Raw genomic sequence first — 14487 nt, 5'->3', positions numbered from 1 at the left:
AGTCTCTTTATTCAAGGCAATAGTTTGGAGCATGATTTTGTTAAAATTGGTTAACAGGTTTTAATTGACTATTTGAAACTAGGAAAATGTTTTTCTTTTCATTATAACTTTCATGGGCAGGAGGAAAATAGATTTTAGTTAGAACAGCTTTACTTGTTTCAAAATTATATTTTAAAAAATCAGGGAAATATTGCCATCTGAAGAAAGAACCAGCTTCTCACTTCCTGGTAGCATAATGGGTGTAGATCAGCGGAGGTGTGGATTTCAGTATCACAGCAAGCTGTGTTTTATTCAGAATTTTAACTATAGCATTGAAAATATGTTCTGTAACCACATGGAGACCATGTCATAGGGAACAGCTTGTAGGAGGGAGATTGTGAGGTAGGGTAATGGGGGAGAGAATCAGAAAAAAATAGAAAACAACCTTCTCCTTATATAAGGTGACCACAGCAGAGCTCTAATTTTATATTCCTATAAAAGGCAACATTGATAATGAAACTCTTGGTCTTCCCACTGCTCTTGATAAAAGAATGAACATGAGCAACAACAGCATGGTTGGGAAAGTGTGCAGTTTGACCCAGAGTGGGAAAATGTTTTTCCTAGTACAGAAACTAGGTGAAAAGTGTACAATAATTCTCACCCACCTCCAAATCTTATAGCAGTCATATTGCAATGCCTTTCTAATGCAGCATTCCTAAGTGGAGAAAGGAGACCCGTCCTTTGTGGATTTGGAAGGCATTATGAAAAAGTTCTCAGAACTGAGAATGGTTTGAGGGACCCCAAATGAACACAGAAGGACTTTTTCATGTTCTGTGACAAGGATGGGACTCTCTTGATGTTGTTGGACTACAGCTCCAAGAATTCATCATCATTGGCTATGCTGGGTAGGATGGGTGGAAGTTGCAGTCCAATAACATACGGAGGACTGCCCATTCTCCACGGTTGCCCCATGGACTGTACCAGCTAAGCCACTAAAACCAAAGTGAACATAAAATACAAGAATTCTGAAAGTACTAACACTTTCTCTCTGCAGCATACACCTACATCTGACATCTGTTTAATTTGAGCTTCCCCCCACCATTGTTAAATCACTGTACTTTTATTAAGCTGAAAATTATCAACAGAGTTCTTTATGCTGTTTCTAAAAGTTTTCTAAACAAAAACTTCTCTACTAAAATTAGTTTCATTATTCATACTGGTCTATTTCAACCCTTTAGGATTAGCATTTATGCTATTCGAATATAGTATTTCTCTTGCTTGTTTGTTTGTCTATTAAATTTATATACCACATTTCTCCTGACAATGGGATTCCAATCAGTTAGTGTGCTTAGTGTAGCACTCCAAGCATGTGATTTTTTTTGAAATTATATAATGTGTACCCTACAATACTTTACAGATGAAAACTGGGACATATGTGGCCAGCAACATCAGAATGTGGTCAAGATGGCAAAAGGTTTTAATGAGGAAGAACACACAAGCTAGGAATGCATGCAATACAGGGGCCTTCCACATTTGCTGGGGTTAGGAACACAGGTACCCAATGAAAGGGGGAAGAAAGTCGAATTTGGCTGGAGGACCTACAAATGCCTCTCTAGGATTCTCTAGGTCCTCTAGTGTCTGGTGAAAGTTGGCCAAAGAGACATGCTGGAGGACCTAGATATTCCTAGAGAGAACATACATTGGGTCCTTGTTATCCACTGGGGTTTGGTTCCAGGATCCCCCGTGGATAACAAAAAATGTGGATGCTCAAGCCCTATTAAATATAATGGCATAGCAAAATGATGTCCCTTATATAAAATGGAAAATCAAGGTTTGCTATTTGGAATTTATACCTTTTTAAAAATATTTTGAAGCTGTGGATGTTTGATCCCGTTGATTAAAAAAAATAGTTGGATAAGGAGGGGCGACTGTATTAATCAAATCTGCAAGTGTGGAGGCAAAACTGTAGTTAGCTTTTGCCTGAACCTACTGGGGAGGGTAAGATTCTATCTTCTCCTCTGCTCTTCCCTTTTGCTGAGTTAATTGAATGCAAATTACTTAACACTTTGAACTCAGTTTGCAGCAACTAAAGCAAGCCTGAGGACAAAGGAGAGAAACTGTGACATTTTAAAAGTAGCTGAAAAAGTGGGATGTCAGAGGATTAACAGGAACTGTCTCTGCCAAATTGGTACAGTTGGAAACTATGTATATTGTTAGTAAGAAAACAATTTTACAAGGATTTTTTCTGGACATTTTGTTGAGAATCTTTGTCAAAATGAACAAACCTGATCTGTGAATATTTTGATTTATTAATAAAAAGTAACCATAAAGACTTCAAAACTCTGAGGGGAACGTATGTCATGGTTCCCAATGTAACCAAAGAAACAGAGCAAGCAGTTTCCTTGGTGATGTTCAAAAACAGCCATATGCTGGTTCACTTACCAGCCAGTCATAATGAAAAGAATAGAAAACTTGCTCTAGGGAAAGGTGGAGTAGGCTGGATGCAGCCTATAGACCTTGTTTTGCCTATACTCTTGAAACAGAGGACATTTACATTTTCCTATACCAGAAGCAATAGCTTGATCTTCCTAAATATTTGTCTCTAGTATCAAGAATATCGGTTTATGTTTTCTTAATCGTTTCTACACTTTTTATACTACAGTGTAAAAATGTATAGTATAGGGTCTAAATACCTTAAGGTCACAGGTCCCATCTGATTTTGGAAACTAAGCAGGGTCAGCTATAGTTAGTGTCTAGATGGGAGACAGCCAAGGAATATCAGGTACTGTAGGATATATTTCAAGAGAAGGAACTGGAAAAGACTCTTCTAAGTATTGCTTGCCTGAGAAAACTCTAAGAAATTAATGAGGTCATAATAAGTCAACAGGTGGCATAAAGGCACATGCACACGTACACATACCTATAAAAATGTGAACCTGTTTAATATTTTTATTTCATCATTTGTCTTCACATTGAGCCCAATGGATTATACACCACAACACAATATATATTAGTAATAGGAAACAGGGCTTAAAGAATATAGTGATGTAAAAATGTAACTGATAACAGTGTCACGGAAATCAAATCAGCCCAAAGGCTGTGATAGAGGTGAATTCACTGAGAAGTAAAAGAAAAAACAGAGGAGACTAAGCATGTCTTCTAAAGTACAGAGTCCTACAATCTAGGCCACATCCTGCATCCCAGCCAACTGGATATCTGATGACAATGAGACATGGTGCTAAACCTTAGATTTAAAAAGCAGTAATACAATGCAGCAAACATTTATGCAATCCATTTGAACCACAAGGGAGAATAACCATGTGCTTGAAACATAATGCATATGGTCTGCTATAAACTAACAGACCAGGAACAGATGGGTTGGGTTTAATTTCATTTATAAAATTCATACCAGGTAATTGTGGGCCAAATATGGTCTGCAGGCTACATGTGGCCTCCGGAATCTTTATTGTGGTCCATCAGTACACCCAGATTTATTATTATTATTTCACTTCCTTATTTTGAAAACTGGTATTCACTTACTGAACTAGAGGGCATCAAACTGCTAAATGCACTATAGTCAGTGGGTTAGTCAATATCGTGGTTAGTTTTGTTTATTTAAGTTAAAATCAATAGTTAACAATCAATTTACATACATTTGAGTACTTACTGATAATTAATCATGGAGTGGAGCAATTTTATTTGCTAATAATGAGTGGTAAGATTTTAATGAATTTTATAAAATTTAATGAATAACTAACCCTTAATTAATTTCATCTCATTTTCAAGCTACTTTACATACATGTAGAACCCTTGAAGAACCCTTGAGTACTTGAATTCAAAGATATAGCCATGTTGGTCTCTAGAATAGTATGTAGAGAGATCTTGTAGCATCTTTGCAACTAACTGAAAGAAAGAAGTTGGCCAATGCATCTGAGGAAGTAAACTGAAGTCTATGAAAGCTCGTGCTGCCAATTTCTTTCTTTCAGTTAGTCACAAAGGTGCTACAAGATCCATTAAATACTTGGCCAACCTCTAACAGTTATTCTGAAAGTGATTGAAACCAGTTGTCTACCTCTAGTGTAAAAGTTTCAAAATGTGGCAGATATCACCTCACTTTTAGCAAGGCTTAACACATCCGATCTAGACTATGCACCAGTATATGTACTGGCAAAGGAGGCAAATAACCCTTATTTGCAATATTACAGCCAGTACTTCTGTACTAAAAGCTACTGTGCTGTAGCGTGGTGTAGTGTGGAGACCAGAGTTCAAATGCCCACTCAGCCCTGAAAACCACTGAGTTACCTTGGGCAAGTCCTTTTTTTCAGCCTCAGAGAAAAGCGATAGCAAACCCCATCTAAAAAGACTCTGCCTAGAAAATCCCATGAAAACCCCAAGCCTTGGGGTTGCTGTAAACAGGAAATAAGTCACAAAACAACAATAACAATCTGTACTCAACCCTGTTCAGCCCCATAGTTTCTAATGCAGACATCCCAGTTTCAGTTCTCAGTTTAAATGTTATGCCTTTACAAATGGCTGTTTTAAAACTTTCTTACTTGAGGGTGGTGAGTTCTGTAAGTGATGGCTGGGTGGCCTTGAGATAGCTTTCCCTTCGTGCAGCAATCTTTGGAGACAGCTTTGGGCTGGTATCAGAATCCCCACTATCGTCATCCCCCATGGCTTTGATATAACTACCACTACGCATTCGTCGGCATGGGATCTCATCATCTTTGCCACATGGAGTGTACCCAGACCATTCATCTTGAGGAACCTACAATACAGACAAAACACACTATTATTTTATGCACAAATAATTCTCTTTTCTTTATTTCCTTTTTAACATGAGATGTTATTCTGAAATACAGTTAAAAGCATAGGAAACAAAAGGAAAGATGAATACTACATTATGATAAGACTACTGATTAAGGGCAAAAGGAAACTCACTGATTGCGGTCCTTAATATGTCACAGCTAAACTTGAAAGGCAACATATGTATAAAATAGCCTAAGGAGAAGCTCACTAGTATTGAAAGTAGATGTGAACATTGTGTAGCCAAATCACAGTCAGAAAAAAAAGTATCCATACTTGATTGGAATTTATCAGAAACCTCACAAGTTTCATAACCACAATGCCATAAAATTGTTTTAAAATGAGTTGCCCTTGTTTTTTCTCATATATTAGTTCACTGCTAATAATATTTGCTTTACTTTGCAAGTTTGTAAGTTTGCTTTGGAGTTACATATCATACACACCTTTATTGCCATGTACAATTGCTTAAGATGGTTTTTATGTAGATTTTTAGAGTCATTAAGTTCAAAAAGAAGCAGCAGCATATTTTTAGGTGTTACTTGTCATATAATGTGGGGAAATTCTTGGGAACAATTATCAATGACATTCCAGAACTCATACACTGTTAAGACACTTCTACAAAAGTTGAAATCAATTTGCCCATACTCTTTCCAACATTATGTACTCTCATCTTGTTGCATTATATCAGAGGTGGGAATCACACAGGCTTCCAGATGTTGTTGGGCTGCAATTCCCATCGTTGCTCCATATTAGCTGTACCAGCGAGGGCTGGTGAGACCTGCAGTCCAAAAATGCCTGGAGAGCAATGATTCCCAAGATGGCTTTAGATAAAGGAGAAACAAAGTAAGACCTACTGAGAATGTTTATTGTGCTTCTATATTTGTACTGATCAATAAGATTGTGAAAGATGTTCAGATGCAACCCAGATTGTCTTCATTCACAGACTCATTTAAATTCTTCTTCCCTGCCTGTACATGAAAGGGCTGTCACCTAAAAATGGCGTTCAGAGAATAGTATAAATAGATGGTATCAAATCTTTAGCCTAAGCAGCAGCTTCTATGATTCAAAAGTAGTGAGTGGGTGCTTGCTAAATAGCCTGGCACTAGTCTGGCTAAGAAAGCGATATAGTTAAAGGTAATGATTCAAAGGTAGTTGAACTGGTTCAGCTTTTTTCAAGTCTGTTACAAAGGAGAGAGGGACCTCTTTATTTAATACATCAAACCATCTAAAGACTCTCTTTACTACCCAGGCAAGAAAGGCTTGGGGCATGATTGCTGTGTACTGCAAATTCTGGATGACTCAAAGGTGATAGATGTGAAGATGTTCCTTCTTTTTCTTAGCTTACAGAAAAAATGTGGTTGCATATAAGGAAGAACTACAATGTAAGCAAAATTAACACTCACACAACATAATAAACAGAATGGAAAATTCTGCTGCCTTGGATGCACACACAGAACATGATATGGAAGTGGTTGACCTGCTTTCTTCAGTTTTGGAAAATATCCTGCTTGCACAATGAAAATCTCCAATGCATGTAGGGAGGATTTCAATGCAGGATCTCCAGCTAGAGCATTCCCATTAAAAGAATGAAAGAAAAGAGTAATGTAATTCCAACTTTCATAACACAGTTTTCTTACACAGACTGGTACTGGAGACTTATGATGACTTTCATAATAAACTAATATATTTAATAGATGATAGAACCATGTACACAGTACTAATCCCTAAGAAAAATCAAGCTAGTCTTCCAGTTGGTATATTCAACTGCAAACAAGGCTATTCTTACCAACAACACATAGTAGAATATGACATCCCATGCTAGAATGAAAACAGGGATAATTTTATTGGTTACAGCTGGATCTGGGTCCAAGCTTCAGTAAACCTGTCTGCCTGCCGATGGAAACAAACTCACTCTAGGCCACCTGCTGGGTACATGTCTGGAATTACAGACACACAGTTCCACATGGGTGGAAGCCACAGTATGGTTCTTCTGCCACCCAGGTGTGAAGCACAGCCACCTATTTTAAGTTGGCCACACCTCAAAATCCTGTAAGGGCTTATCACGCCTGACAGATACACAAACCCTGTCTCCCCCACCAAACCCCATGCTAAAACCACCTTGAAGTTGTGAAGAAAGTCAAATTCTAATCCTGTACTTTTCAATAATCTGTTAGGTCAGAACTGCATAGCTATGAGAGGGGTGAGTAGAGACAAAATAATGGAGGGACCACTGAAACCTAGCTTATGAAGACAGGCACCGGACCAGAGTGAAGACTTTACAGAGGCAAAATCAGAGAGCTCAAATGACTGCAGGAATGAAGGAGTGGATGGAAAATGCAAGCACATATATTGTAAATCTATATTTAAAATTCCTCCTTTTAGCCTGGCCTTGTGTTCAGGAAGAAAATATTGCTCTGTACAATTCTTAGTTGCAAGATCTCTTTACCTGCATATCATTCAATATGACCAACCGTAACCAGAACTGGACACTAATATTATCTAATAACCTAAGGAGAAAATTGCTCAGATTTATTTTCTGCATTGAAGACAGAATCTGGGGAGATAACTGAGACATCTATTTAAGAAAGTAGACTTAAATCTATGGCAGCTCATGCTGACAATTTTCCCCCTTCATTTAGTCTCAAAAGTGCTACAAGAGCTCTCTACATAGTTTCCATATGTTCAACATGATGACATGAATGAGTTGCTTGGAGAAGAAAGCCCCTAACCATTTGTTTGTCCATCTTGGCTGAATAGTACTGCCAGAGAAGGGCTCAGTAACTGTGTGCTGGAAGTTGTAAATGCTTCTTTGAAAGGGGCTATATTCCAATCTATCAGCAACAAGCAACTGTAAAACCATTGTTGAAGAAACTTTCACTGGACCTCAACACTCTAGATAAATCTTAGCAAGTTTCTAATATCCTCTTTTGAAGGTCTTAGAGCAAGTGGTGGTATCCCATCTCCAGGCTTCTTGGGAACTGTTGTTCAGCCTCATGACTGTTCACCATCATGACTAGTAGCCTTTGGGAAACCACAGGGACTGCTCCCCTTGCTTTTCAACAGCTACATGAAGTCACTGAAGGAAGTTGTCTGGAATTTTGGGTTGGTTGCTATTAAAATGCTGATAATATCCAACTCTTCCCCTCTTTTACAACTGATACCATGAAAGCTGTGGAAGTTTTGAATCATTGGTTGGATGCAGTGAAAGATCTGATGTGGGTGAATAAACTAATGTTCAGTCTATATGGAAGTTGTGCTGGAAGGTTAACTTGAGATTGGCAGTACAACCTGTTCAGGATGCGGTTGCACTTCCTCTGAAAGATCAGGCTCATAGCTTAGTGCTCTTGGACCCAGCACTGCCCCTGGAGGCCATGTAACTGCTGTGACTAGGGAGTTTATCGCACACGCGTTTTTAAACAATCCGAGGTCTGTACGGTAACGGAACGGAACGGATTTTATCGCACAGCCTCGTTACCGAAACATTTACAGTGCGTACCCGTTCCGTTCCGTTCGCGTAAAATGTCCCCAACGATTTGTTTCCGTCCTCCCTCTCCAGTAAACGTTATGAGAACGTAAAATCCCCCGTGTGCGATATCCTACGCGTTCCAATTCCATCCCCGTCCAGTCCCTACAGTAACGATGGTCCATCATGACATCTTTCCTATATCTGGTCCCCTTGCAAGATGTTTTAACGACTTTCATTAGTGAAAATTATAGAACATGTAGACATGTTTATATATGAAAAAAACAACAGGAAACGATCTCGGGTAGGTATGTTAGGTTTTGAATAATGTCGACAGGGAATAAGGAGGGAAAGAGAATAACCCAAGCTCCCTTTTGAAACCGCGCGCCAATTTTTTCCTGAACTGCGTATGCGCAAAGACAGGGGGTGTTCGGGGCGTCATCGGGATGCGACCTGGGTGTGCGGTGAAATCCATTCACAGCGAGGTCCACAAACGACAACAGGTCGTTCTATTGAAAAGCGGAGTGCGATAGCGATCGTTCTTGTTGCGATCGCATAATGCTGACAACACTTAATGCGATAGCGTTCGTCGTCAGCCCGTTTCCTGATCTGTCTGGCTTGTAGACATGAACGGAACGGGAAAACTGTAAGTGCGATAAGGTCCTAGGAGTGCCTTTGCCCACCTTTAGTTGCTACACTGGCCGTGCCCCTTCCTAGGGAGACCCAATTAGACAACAGTGCTTAATATCTTTATTACCTCCTACATTAGATTATTGCTATGTGGTCTACATGGGGATACCTTTGAAAATAAGCTACAGCAGTCACTAAACTATTCTCAGTTGTTTGTTTTGATACCATATAATACTAGCATTGTAACAATTGCACCAGCTTCCAATTTGCTTCCAAATTCAATTCAAGCTCCTGGTTTTGACCTATAAAGCCCTAAGTGAATTAGGGCCAAGATATCTGAAAGACCACTTCCTTCCATTTAAGTCCGCCCTAAAGCCAAGATCCTCAGCAGAGGCTCTGTTACATGTCTGCACAATGCAAGGCTTGGTCAGTGGGTACCCATAGTAAGGCTTCCTCTGTAGAAGCACTTGACTATGGAATTCCTTCTCAAGGGAAGTCAGGCTGACTCCATCTCTTTTGAATTTCAAGTAGACAGCTAACACTGTGCTATTTCACATAGCCTTCTGTTCTTAAATTAGGGATAGCTACTTGCCTGTTTTAACTGCCTACGGTTTACAAACTGTTTTAAAGAGGAGTTTTTAATCTGCTTTTATCCAGATATTCAATGTTTTATATGTTTTTATCCACTGTACATCACCTCAGAGACTCTGGTGAGTTTTGAAATGATGCTCATGTCATGTGGCAAGATACATGTGGTTCTCATTCTTAACCTAACATTTCTTGCTTGTCAACACACACACACACACACACACACACACATATTCAGCTTAGAAGGCATCCTTCTAAGGCCATCTCTCAGGAGAGTTTTAGTTGTGTATTCCTTCATGGCAAGGAGTTGGACTAGATGACCCTTGCAGTTTCTTCCAGCTGTAAAATTCTATGGATCCTAAATATTCTTAAAGCTGCTCAGCAAGATCTTCTACTTCATCCTGTGGCACCAGATCTTTGCATGTAGTTTCTTACTCTCATCTTTTGGTCAATGCCCATTCAGTTCTCCAACAAGTCTGCTAACCCTTGGATAAATTGTGTTGACATAAGTCTACACAATTTATCCATTAAATTTGAAAATGTAAAGAATACTGTTCCACTTTTACAATAAATCCAAAATGTGTAATTATCACCAAATAAATACAAAATGCATTAAAATGATTAAAACAGCCCAGATTTTAAAATAATTCACTCTGTTTTACAAGCACTTATAGACTTTAAGAATTTATATATACAAATTCAAAAAATAAACCTTTTTCTCTTGTAACACAGGCAAAGATGCTCTTTTCATTCAGTAGCCAAATTACAATCTAGGAATGTTTGGAAGAAGGGGTTCACATTCCAGCAATGGATGGAGCTAAAGGCAGGGGCAAAACAAACCTGGGATGATCAGATGTAATGTGAACATGTTCCCACCAAATAGAGAAAATACAACTCAGGTCTCAGTCCAACAGCTTTCAGGTATGAGAAGCATAGCTCGATTTTATGCATGTCTGCTTTGGAGTAACTCCCACTGAAATTGGAGTAACTCCCACTGAAATTTCCTGAGTGACAAATCAGAGCTCAGTTCCACACAAGAACTTCCACACTTCAAATGAAAACTCAGAATTGAAACTAATTCCAATCAATAGCTTTGCCCATTTTAAATAGCCTCTCATATCTGATCAGTGACTGGATACAACTGCAGAGGCTTGCAGTCAGGGACGTAGCTAGGATTTTGGGAAGGGCGGGGCAGACTAAGTGCCACCATTATAATGGGGCTTGAGTGTGCCGGCGCAGCAGCACACACCATTCATTTTTCTAATGGAAGGGGGTGGGTCCGGACCCCAAGAACCCCCCCCCCCTTGCCTACATCCCTGTTGCAGTCAGATATGAGAACTGCTACAGGAGGAAGCTGGGCCAGATACTGAATGTTGCCAATTCCAGTCTTCATACACACACATAACAATAGCAACTACAACTGCAATAGCATTTACATTTCTATATTGCTTATCAGTGAACTCAGCACTCTCTAAGTAGCTTACAATCTGTAAGCTAATTGCTCCCAACAAGCTCATTTTACTGAGCTACAAAAGGATGGAAGGCTGAGTCAATGCTGGTGCCCTGGGACTGAACTCACAACCTTGTAGCTGAAGTCCTGGCATTTAACCACTATGCCACCAGGGCTCCATACTGACTTTAGAAGGTTTAAATAATCTCTCTTACGCACTGAAAAAAGTGGGTGAATATGTTCATGCAGTTAGCCTCTTGGCAATAGTGAGCCCTGCAGCAAAGCATCCCACTCACAAGGAAGAGTTCTATATGTATACAGCACATGCAAGGAGCCCTGTCCTATGTGGTATGAATGTACAGACAACAGGAAAGTGTATTTGTCAGAGAATAGTGGAAACAGCCATTGCGGATAACAGCTGTAGGATTAGCCCAAACTATTACACACTTGTTAAATTTATGGTTGGTGTGTGTGTGTGTGTGTGTGTGTGTAAGAGAGAGAGAGAGAGAGAGAATGTGCACAAGCCTTGCTACTGACAGATGTGCACAATGTGTACCTGAAGCAAGAATGGAAAGTTCCAAAGCAAAGCAAGCTATCTATACAGTTAGAAAGGATTACATATGTTGGACAGGACCGTATACATTCTGTCAGTTCTAACAGGGCCATATTTTCTCTGTTTCAAAGAATCCAACTTTTGCTTGCTGCACTACACAACAAATATCTACCTACAATAGCCCACTGAGAGCCTATTATACAGATGCCCCTGATTTCATTGTAAAAGCATTTATTGCCAGGATTGCTCAAATATACTCCTGGTGTAACCCTGATGCTGGCATTTGACTGGTATATCCTGACCTAATAAGACTGTCAAATACTATACTAATACAAACAATGAATGATGCAGTACCATTTGAACAAATGGAGAAAACCTCAGTTATTTTACAGGTTGCATATGACTAAGATTATAATAATACTTCAAATAATTTATTAATATTAACTTCCAGAATATGTATCTTATCCTTTCTTTCAGCCGTTCAGCTTGCTGTACATTGTTATCGTCTCGCTCTATTTGTCTTCATGAGAAAGCTCTGAGATACATTAGCTTGAGAGAAGGAATATGATCACCCCAAGAGGTTTGCGCCTGAGTGGGAATTGGAATCTGGGACTCCCTGGTTCTAGTTCAATATTCTAATGATAATCCCACACTTGCTTATTAAAGCATGAATGAATCCCACACTAACAGAAGGCTATATTTTTACTGACAGAAATGAGGATTAGCAATAAGAGAGAAAACAAATCAAGATAAATCTCTCTTTCAGCAAGAAAAACTCTCAGTTTTATTAAAATGACTTTTTCATCTTTTAATCATGAAATAAAATTGTGTGCTGAGAGTATTCTGTGTTATTCAAGAGATTATTAATGGAAATTGGTGTGCAGTCTTCTTGGGGAGAGTTTGAAAATTCAACGCAGAGTTCAAGAATTAGTGTATATTTTAATGCAAATAAACTGTAATTAAAATAAAAAGACAAGACTGCTAACCTTTTCAACAACAACAACAAAAAACTTTTACAATTATGATAAAACCCTTTCCATTGCTCATATGTGCACTGAGGATCTATGATATATATTAAAACATAATCTGAAAGGAATTCTCTTTTCCTTCCTCAAATATTATTTTTTAGTTTTCCTTCACCAAACAGACAATTTATTCATTGCAACACTGTGAGCAATTAATGATTTAATAATATTTGGCAGTGTAAGGAACATGGTCTCCTATTTTCCTTTGAATTTACTTTAGTCTAACTGTGATAAAATCAATTAATTATCTCCATAGCAACAACAACAAAAATCACTGAAGTATTATTGGAGATGTTTGAAAAGAACCCTTGCTCTAAATAAGGCAAACTAAAAATAAAGCCTACAATAAAAGGGGGAAAAGGGTGATGTTCATGCAAGAGTGCTCATAATAAATTCACACACTGGTAAAAATGCAAAATAAATTGCACCTTCTCCTAAAATAGTTTTTTTATGCACTAAGGTTTCCTTCCCCTTATAATTGCTATGAGCTTACCTTGTAAGGTGAAAAACCAAGCAGGCTGTCCTTGTGGCACAATAAGTTCATTATTCATCTCAGTTTTGTAATGGTTTATTGCAGCTGAGAACATTTAAGCTCCTTTTGGGCTTTTCCAATGCAAATGTGGGTGACTTTGGAAGTAAACACTAGATCTGGGGAAGAGGGGAGTGGTTGGACATCACACCCTGGAAGACGTGTAACTGGAGCTTTCTATTAGTATGCAAATACTTAATGAAATGAAATTACACAAGTGAAAAACAATGCAGATCTTAGTTCAGACCTTGACAATTTGGGATTTATTAGCTATCCTTATGCCTGCTTTAATGCCACCCACAACCATTCAAATGGTGACTTCTTCTCACTACCGTCTTTTTCCTTGACACAGCCATTTAGAAAAATGAAAAAGAACACATTTTATGCTTGCTACTAAGACTGATCTTGTAAAATATACAAAAATGCACCAAAAAGATATGAAGAAATATGAGTTAGGCATGTATGTTTGATTATTGTCAAAACTGGAGATTAAAAAAAAAACCCACATTAAATAAAGAATTTAAGAATGCATCTGTATGAAAATAATTCTTATACGATGTGTACAAGTGTGTGGCACACGCTCCAAGAATATTTTTAAACCACTAGTTAATTTGATTTCTCTCAGCTACAACAGATGGTAATAGCAACCCTTAGCCATGATGCACACAAAACATATAAACTCCACAGCCCTCAGAAATATATGCAAAATGTTCCAAATTAAAGCTCATATAACATTCTGAAATCTCTCCAAACCATTAGATTTAACCTTGTGGGATTTTCATTGTGATCTATTTTAAACTCAGTTCATTTGACTGATATTTTTGAACACACCTTTATATGATGACACATCGATCTTAACAGCTTAGAAAAGTTAGTTGCATTTATTATTTAGACCTCACTTTTCAAAATACTTTTCTAAAGCAGCTTACATGAAAAGCAACGAGGAAACAACAATAAAATATAACTTTAAAAACCAAACAAAACACTACAATAAATAGTGTTAGAAACCAACCACCTTAAAAATAATGAAGCCAGCAACAACAACCCTCCAAGATAAAAATGCGTTCAAATACTCTCCCAAAAATGGAAAGGGAACTCCCTGGGGAGAGAATTCCACATCATGGTGTCACTGCTGAGAAGGTCCTAGTCTTCATACGTGCCAATCAGGTATCCTATGGACAACAGGACACTTGAATCTGACATTAAAACCTAGACACTTTAAAAGATCAACAAGACTAAAGTACCTTATCTTACTGTCTGGCTTTTCCCAGCTTCACAGGCTTTCAAATGAACTGTAGTTTACAAGCTGTCTTTAAAGGCGGACAGCCTTATTTAGAGACTATTGCAATAATCCAATCAGTTTCCCTAGATAGGAGTTGCATTGATAAACAAACAGAAGCTTCAGAAATTATTATTAGGCTGCATCCACACTGGAGAAATAACCCGGTTTGGCACCGCTTTAAC

At 38.4% G+C, this 14487-nt stretch overlaps 1 protein-coding gene across 12 annotated transcripts in view; it reads right to left on the bottom strand.

Annotated features, from left to right (window-relative positions):
* DLGAP1 (DLG associated protein 1) overlaps positions 1-14487 on the bottom strand; it is a 427607-nt gene that overhangs the window by 140659 nt on the left and 272461 nt on the right. For 11 of the 12 annotated variants that reach the window (XR_016280603.1, XR_016280604.1, XR_016280605.1 and 8 more), the window contains one exon: positions 4533-4747. Coding sequence is in view for 9 of the 12 variants with exons in the window: in XM_089517114.1 (XP_089373240.1) it covers positions 4533-4747 (215 nt within the window). In the remaining 3 variants the exon portion in view is untranslated. Of the gene's footprint in view, positions 1-4532; positions 4748-12987; positions 13092-14487 lie in introns of those variants that run through there. The other variant, XM_089517121.1, reaches the window with a different exon arrangement.

Source organism: Sceloporus occidentalis, unplaced genomic scaffold, assembly GCF_023333645.1.
Source record: "Sceloporus occidentalis isolate IW3139 unplaced genomic scaffold, rSceOcc1.0.p SCAF_3, whole genome shotgun sequence".
NCBI lineage: Eukaryota > Metazoa > Chordata > Lepidosauria > Squamata > Phrynosomatidae > Sceloporus > Sceloporus occidentalis.
This window is presented reverse-complemented; position numbering and strand designations above follow the sequence as displayed.